The sequence below is a fragment of the Pygoscelis adeliae genome, unplaced genomic scaffold (genome assembly GCF_000699105.1).
Source record: "Pygoscelis adeliae isolate BGI_AS28 unplaced genomic scaffold, ASM69910v1 Scaffold348, whole genome shotgun sequence".
Taxonomy (NCBI): domain Eukaryota; kingdom Metazoa; phylum Chordata; class Aves; order Sphenisciformes; family Spheniscidae; genus Pygoscelis; species Pygoscelis adeliae.
In genome coordinates, this window is record NW_008825307.1 from 124,815 (window position 1) to 133,391 (window position 8,577).

Genomic DNA, 8,577 nt, shown 5'->3' on the forward strand with positions numbered 1-8,577 from the left:
GCATTCGGAGAGCGTTTTCGCCCGGTGCCGAGCGAGGGTGGCACATGCTGCCGTGGGGCACTGCGAGGGCAAGGATTTACCAAGACTCAGTGAGAATTTCGGTGGTGATGTGAACAACAATAACCCGTGTATCGGGAGTGAACGTGGGGGGGGGAAAGCTTTGAAGCATGTATGAAATTTCAAATTCAAAACTGGCCTGTACCAAGAGTTATTATCCTATATTTGCATACTTTTTTGCACACCTTTTTCTTAAGGAGCTAGTAACTCCTGGGATGATGAGGATACTGGGTTTGGTGGACCGTGGGTCTGTTATACTGTGCCAATTGTAATGGGAAAAGGAAAATTATTTCGTTAATATCCAGTGGAAGATATTTATGAAGTACACTTTCAAAGAATAATTTGAAGAAGCCCTGAAGAGAGTCTGACTTAAGTTGAAGAAGCACTGCAAACAACGAAGGATGGGGAGGGGACTGTGTATAGGATGAGCACTAAAAGTGAGTAATTTTGAGTGATGCTCCAAGGAGCTGTGAGAAAGGGGTGAAAGGAAACAACTCAGTTTAAAAGGAGTATCAGATGAGCAGAAGCCAAACAATTCTGCCAACTCCAAGTGTTCAAAAAGGGTGTAAGTTTAAAAGCTGAAATAAAATCTTTTAAAGATTATGAGGTGGATTTATGTCTCACTGGGTATTTTTAAATGGGGGCTATATATTTATGTGCCTTCAGCTTCTTCAGTCTGCATTTTTCATGTGTGTCACATTTTCAAGCTTTTTGCTACAGCTATTTGCACTAGAAAAACACCGTTGTAAATGGAAAATGAGTTTTTGTGTTGCCTGTAATCCGGAAACTGCCACCTTTGAGCATCCTGGAAGAAATGGTTTAGCGTGCATGTTGAGAAGATAATGTAAGTAAGTGCTAGGTACATCCAGGAAAGACAATCTGAAAGAGGAATGCAAGAGAGGGTGACTATCTTGGCTAAGGTACATCACTCATGAGGGGCAAGCCCTGAGATATCATTGCAAGAAAGGACCTTGTGTAGTGGTTCAGGCTAGGACTCCTGGCAGGAGACTAAGCTAGCAGCCTGCATGCGTTTTGCAGTACTGTAAAGTATGTTTCATGATGGATGTGTGACAAGGTAATGCTTAAGGCCAAATAGGAGAGAGCAAGTTCCTCAGAAAAGAAGTCTTCATGCTGAAGTTAAGAATGGAGGAGTCTGCTGAGCAAGAGTACCTTGCTTTTGCAGCAGAAATGTGCACCTGTTGATGAGATTATATCGTCCTCTGTATCTTGTCATCTGATCTGACCAGCAGCAACTCAAAAACTTCTCTGTGGAGCAGCCTAGACCATCTCCAAGTGATTGGCTTGCACTCCCCAGAGTGTTAGCAATTGGCTGTGAACCGCTTTGGAATGAGAAAATTCAGCATCCTGTCAGCTGTGACTGAGATAAGTGCAGCCATCCTCAGGACTGCACAGACACAACTGAACGGCTTAGCACTGCAAAGGGAGGAGAGGGGGAAACCACCCCATGCAGGTTGCCCAGATGACATAGGCTGCACATCCCCCTCGCATAGGAGAGGCACATCATTTATATTCCAGTCTTGGAGAAGATTGATGGACACCATGATCACATACAATATCTGAGTTCACAACATCTGGTTTGTTTTTTTTTTTAAGTATACCTTTTAGTTAGGGATAGAGTGGCAGCTCCTTCATAGGTAAGAAGATGGTGAGTGTATTTTCACCTGTTCCTTGGAGTTAAAAATGCAAGGACAAAAGCTTTCTGTGTTTGTAACATACACTGAACATTTTTCTCTGGGATCAGCAAAGACTATCCCAACAGGATAAATAAGCCTGTCTAGGACATCCAATGGAGCAAGTTACCCATACCACAATTGAAAACAAGGAAGAAAAATATCCAAGGACATGGAGCCCAAAGAAAGTGAAGTACACACAAAAGTACACGCACCTGGAGCATGACAGGGTAAGCACAGTTGAAGGCACGACAGACACCTAATGAGGGTAGGCATTTTGTCAGTTTTACAAGGTCAAAGATGACAATCATGGTGATTTGTCTTCCTGGCCAATCCATGACCCCATTGTAGTCCATGAATATCTATATCATGATTCTCACACAGTTTATAATTTCTGGCTGAACTAAAGTGTGTCCTTGAAAAAGATCTAGTCCTTTTTTGCAGATAATGACACAAAATGGTGGTACAGAGTCAAATCATAAGTACACCTGACTCATTTACCCTGTTCCTGACAGTGGCCAACACTGAATGCCTAGAAAAGACCATAAAAATACGGTGATACCTCCTTGAATGCTTTCCTAGCTCATAGAGATTTGTGATTCAGAGACCTACTGTGACAGAGGCATTGGCTTTGTGTTTAATAGCCTTTGATGGATTTCTCTTTTGCAACTTTCATCCACTATATATTCACAATCATGAAATTTAAGGCCATGAAGGACCATTAATTCTGCTGACTTAGATATGACAAGTAATTTCACATGGGCCTCCAATGATCTCTGTTACACAAACCAAGTAAACTAACATACTGGAAAAGCTACCACACTGTAATTTCACTAGCTAATCACTTTCATCACTAAAAGCATATGCCTATTTTCAGTTGGAATTATCTGTTGCAGTTTAAAGCTATTAGTTTTGGTGTTGCTGTTGTTGTGCCTTACCCTTAGACAATTAAAAACCTCTTTAGTATCCAGCATTTTTACTCAGTAAATGTATTTATACACTCTAATCAGATCACCTCACAACCTTCTAAGTAATAGTTCATAGAATCATAGAATTATAGAATGGTTTGGGTTGGAAGGAACCTTTAAAGGTCATCTAGTCCAACCACCCCGCAACAAGCAGGGACATCTTCAACTAGATCAGGTTGCTCAGAGCCCCCTGCAGCGTGACCTTGAATGTTTCCAGGGATGGGGCATCTACCACCTCTCTGGGCAACCTGTTCCAGTGTTTCACCACCCTCATCATAAAAAATGTCTTCCTTATATCTAGTCTGAATCTACCCTCTTTTATTTTAAAACCATTAAAACCGGTTTAAAGCCGTTACCCCTCATCTTATTGCTACAGGAGTTCTGCATTTCTCATTGTAAAATATTTCTTCCAATCTTCAGCTAAATTTTGTGAACCTCTTGTACATTTTTTTTTTCTCTCTGTTCCCTTCAAGCCTTAAAAAAAGGGCTATGCCACCAGGGGCCTTATTGCTGTCTCACATCAACAGCATGTTTCCCCCAGATTGTCTACCTGTATAGATCTGTTATATCATGTCTTAATCTTAAGTTGTAAACTTTACATGGCTGGGATAGCTCTGTATTTTAGTGTCTAAAATAGTGGGTCCTCGTCAAATTAAGTGCTTGCACATTAATACAGTCAATTTTTTTCCAGACTTAGCTTTTTTTTTTTCCCTTCTTTATACAGTCCTCTTTGGAGGAGTGACATGCCTTCATTTACCCCAAGCACGTAAGTTCGCACTTGACTGCTTTAAGACAAAATCTATTTGAATAGCCTTACTCTGCTACACACTCTTCTCTGTTGTCATCCTATTTTTATGACTGTTTTTTGCAGTACTCATTTTTTACACCATCTGCAGATTTTATCGGTAGAGATCTTACATTTGCTTCCAAATCATCAATTAGGTGCCAAACAACGCTGGCTGGAGAACTGTCCCCCTAGGACCTAAGTAGAAGTGCCCAAATCCAACAATTGGCTCTTAATTTGATATGCCAACCAGTTCTTAACTCACATGATTTGTTTGCTGCTGTTTAACTTTCTGTTTAATAGTTAAAGCATTGCATTAAATCAAATGGATTTTCAGGTCTGTAATGGCTGTCTGAGCATCTTTAACTCAATGTGTAACTTCAAAGGCTTAAGTCAAGTTGTTTGCCAAGTCTCACTTGCTGTACAACAACCTTGACTAGTATTAGTTATACCGTAATGCCAACTACACCAAATTTCTTATCAGTTAGCATTTCTGGTTTCAATTGCTTATAGTCTAATGTTAGGTACCTGTAAAAAGCGATTAACATTTTTCTTGTTTGGTGTAACACTGGGTCAATTCGTTCAACACTTAATTTGATTTTTTCTTTCCTCTTTACAGCATTTGCTTTATTGCATTTTTACTTTACTATCCCCAGGCTATTCCAGCTAGAGCATAACTGTGAAAGTTAACCTGTCTGCCTGTAAGACGCAAGTTGTTCCTTTCATATAGCCTAATCTTACTTTGGAAGGCAGAATTTTGATCAGTAAACCAGAATGTTCAGTTTATGGACTCAGCAGTTTGCTGGCAGTATTTCCTGCCTTGCCTTTCCCACAGAGCTGGATTTAAAAAAAAAAAAAAAAAAAAAATCAGCTTCCAGCTTCCCTCAGTTTTCTCCCAAGATACTAGATGCTCTTAAGAGTTTCTAGTTCTGTGTAGTATTGAATCGTTGTCTTACATGCACTGACACAGGCAGTGACTTACCAAGCAATGATCCATTCCAATTTTTTGGTTTACATCTTTGTTTGTTTAAATGACAGTCCATCAAATCTCACTATCCTGTTTCCCATGATTCTCTCTTCTCTAATGAGGACTCACTAATAATTCTAGCTTGCCCTATGTAATTTTAAAACTTTCTCTGTAGCAGCTTGTTTTACATCACAGATATCCCCAACTGCTACATCCCCTACAGCTTTCAGTTTCATTACCGCAGAGAAAGATTTCCTGACAGTTAACTTACTGCATCTTTTTCAATGTTTATTCTTTCAACTTGGTTGCATGACACCCATTTTACTCCCATGCATCATATCAGACTGCTTGCTTTGCTTATGTAGTTTTCTACAGCATCCAATGCCCATTGCCAGTCCTTCCAAATGTGAATTCTACTTGGATATTACACCATATTGAAACTTGCATTTACAAGCTACACATCCTCCCTGGCACCATGAAGTTGTATTTCATGCATCAGAATCTCTCTTGTCTTCAAGAAGACAAGCACACCATCACCAAGGCAAGCAGCAGCAGAGGTTCTTACACTGTCCATCTTTGCTATTGTAGTGATCCTGACTAGAAGACAGTCACTGTACATCGAGGAGTCAATGACCCACGTAACAGTTGACCTGAGTGTGCACAGGCCTGTGCTGTGCGCTGTGCTGTGCTGCTCCAACAGTGTGACATTCAGGCCTGCGTTTGTGGCACAGATCCCTTGCCCACAGGACAACCTCAGCCAGCTCATTGTAAGAGAAGAGCCCGCAGGCAGCTCAGTCCATACCGGTGATTATGCCACCTGTGTGGTCTTGCCTTTGTCTAAAAGTGAGGCAAGAAATTCTCGTGCAAACATCCTTTCTGTCTGACAGTAGAAATGATGAATAGATTTGTTTTCTTGTAATCCTGTAATAGCTCCAATGGCCAAAATGGGAGAATCTACTCTACAGATGGGGCCTGCATGGCAGGCCTGCTGTACATCCTGCTGTGTGTGGATCAGAGGCCCATTCAATGCTACACCACTTGGGGTTCCCCACATCTAAAGGATGTAAGATTATCTATACTATTCTATCTTTATAGTGTTAGCTCTAATACATGATATTTTAAATGGTACCTTACACAGTCTGAGTGCCTTTCCTACTGGGATCACAACAGATCAGCACCTCCTCATGCAAAACAACCACTCATAACAAGAAAGTTTCCCAATTAGCTTCTCATGTTCTCACTCTTTGAAGGTTTGCTTAGCAACAAACATGCATCCCAGGAAGACATTAAGCAGAGATCTGACTTCTTCCCATGTAAATGTAATCAAGACATCTCTTACTTTTTAAATAAACGAATCTGAGATTTCTATCCATTGGAAACAATGGTCCAGACTTTGAATACTTCTTTTGAAGCTTTTCTAATCTTTCAGCATCTCTTTTGATGCTGACACCAGATCTCCACCTCATACTCCTCATGAGTATAGCAAATACAATCTCTTTTCCTTAAACAGTGCTTATGCAGCCATGAATGAGGTTAGTTACGTTCACTGCTTCATCACGCTGAAATTCACAAGCTCACATCAGGGCTTTGGCCTTTGATTTCTAAGATACCGGCTAGATAGAAGAAGCTGGAAAGCTGAAAGCTTTGCAGTAAAAAGATTGGTGGGGTCCTGATGGATAACAAGTTAAACATAAGCCAGCAGTGTTCCCTTGGAGCAAAGAAGGCCAACAGCATCTGGGCTGCATTAGGAGAAGTGTTGCCAGCAGGTCAAGGGCAGTGATCCATCTGCTCTACTCAGCACTGGTGAGACGCATCTGGAGTGCTGTGTCCAGTTCTGGGCTCCCCAGTACAAGAGAGACATGGACATACTGGAACACGTCCAGCAAAGGGCTGTGAAGATGGTTAAGTAATTACAGCATCTGTCATAGCAGGTGAGGCTGTGAGAGCTGGGATTGTTTAGCCTGGAGAAGAACAGGCTGAGCATGGCTCTTATCCATGTATGTAAGTCATTGATGGGAGAGTGTAAGGAAGACAGAAACAGATGCTTCTCAGTGCTGTCCAGTGACATGACAAGAGGCAGTGGGCACAAACTGAAATGCAAGAAATTCCATTTAAACATGAGAAAGAACTTTTTAACTGTAAAAGTTATTACACACTGGAACAGATTGCCAGGAGAGATTGTGGAGTCTCCATCCCTGGAGATACTTAAAATGGAATGGGACACAGTCCTGAGCAACCTGCTCTTGCTGACCCTTTGTGCAGGGGTGGGGTTGAAGTAGATGAACTCCAGAGGTCCCTTCTCTGTGATACAGAATAGAGAAATCTAAACCATGACCTGTTTAATTTCTCAATAAATGATTTTGCAGTTAACTCTTACGTATAAGTACATCTTATATCTTTCTGTAAAACAGACCTGTCCTCATTTTCTCCCACCTGGTTAACCTTTGTTATCTGCAAACTTTTACCAATATTTTTTCCCTCAAATAATCAAATATAATGAGTGACATTTGGCCAAAAACCTGTTCCTGTAGAAGCACACTGAAACCCCATACCTGGTCATTAAGACAGCTTTTCATCCATTTAATAGATTACATTAATGAAAACATGGATATCAGTTGGGAATAACAGCTCTTGAGAATAAGCAAACAGTTGCCTGCTTCCACTGAGATGCATGTGGCAAGCAGGTGGCTATACCTGATGGAAACCAGGTCCTAAAACTGTGCGTACTGAAGTTGTGTAGAGCCAGGAGTACAATCAAAAAGTATGGTGTAACTGAGGCATTTTCTGTCCCTTAGAACAGCTGCACAGGCTCACCACTTTAATAGGTGCAGGACTTACCAGGTAATCAAACTGAAGCTGAACTGTTAAATCTGTTAGCCATGCCATCTGCCCATCATGTGATAGGAAGTGACATATCTGTTATTTTCAGGGATAATACTTTGCTCAATCCGCAGAACTGAAAGGTAGTTGTTGGAGACCTTCAGACAGTTCCTGGTTCCTCTCTAGGGCGTACAGCAACCCTGTATCGTACCATGGTGCTCGGCCCAACTGAAGCAAGCTCGGTGCACGTCAAAGGGCATTTTCCATTCCTTCACCTTCCCCGATTACACAACAAAATGAATGTTCTGCAGTTGTGGAGGAGCCAAACATAACAAAGTGAAAGTGCATTGAATAGCTTTGTCCAGCAGCAAACTAGACAAGCTGTGTTTATGCCTCCTTGAAAAATAAATGCATGAAGACACAAACACAGAGGAGGGTGCAACAACAGCACTGAGAATAGCATAGTCGAGGTAACTTCGTTCCAGTACATAGCTCATATTCACTCTCTGCACTGCTCAGCAGAATTGCATGGCTTAAAGTAAGGTCGACTCTACAGCTTGTTTTACATCCCTCATCCCAGACGCTACAAAGTTTACAAGTAACCACATGAGTCTGCCTGGAAAGAAACTTTTATTTTTATTTAAAAAAAAAACAACTCCCCCCCCACAGAAACAGTCTCTCTCCATAGCCCGTGCCTGTGCCTCAGAGCAGCGATGGGAAAGTCTTCCTCCTCCCTTGACCTCACATGCCCTTCACCCATGGCAAGGCTGGGAAGGGGATGGAAAGTGCCAAGTGTTAAGGTGCTGAGAAGCTCTTGATGTTTCTAGTCTCTCAAGTGCTGTTGGCCTGTTCCTGCTCGAAGAGGGCCATGGCTAAATGTGAGCGGGATGCGAGTCCTTCCAAGTTACTAAGCACACAGCGGTGGTATAACTCCTCACTAAGCCGGGGATTGCAGCTCCTCAGTGCATATTTCTGCACTAACCCTGGTTCCACAGCCCTAAATAGGTGCAGACCAGAATAGTGGAGGAAGACATCAAATACCTCCATGCTCTCCAGCACCTCATCTCGCTCTAGGATATCAGCTGCTAGCTTGGTACGTGCTGTCATATAGTCAGAATTATAAAAGCAGGCCTCAGCAAAGGAATGTCTGTCAAAATGCCCATCCCTCAGGAAGTCAGTGCTGGAGGAAGCAGTCTGATCACCACGGTACACCAATGCAGGGTTGAACTCTTGGAAATGCACTGGGAAAAAGACCTGCCAATTGCTGATAGTATTCATGCGGCAGCGGTT

The 8,577-nt window shown here is 42.0% G+C and overlaps 1 protein-coding gene across 1 annotated transcript in view; it reads right to left on the reverse strand.

The window, feature by feature from the left end:
- Positions 1-7,922: 7,922 nt before the first annotated feature.
- The window catches only part of CHPF2 (chondroitin polymerizing factor 2), a 3,787-nt gene continuing 3,132 nt past the window's right edge, over positions 7,923-8,577 (reverse strand). Inside the window, 1 exon segment of the mRNA XM_009330225.1 lies at positions 7,923-8,577. This exon segment is cut by the window's right edge and continues 828 nt beyond it. Coding sequence (XP_009328500.1) covers positions 8,119-8,577 — 459 coding nt within the window. The 3' untranslated portion in view covers positions 7,923-8,118.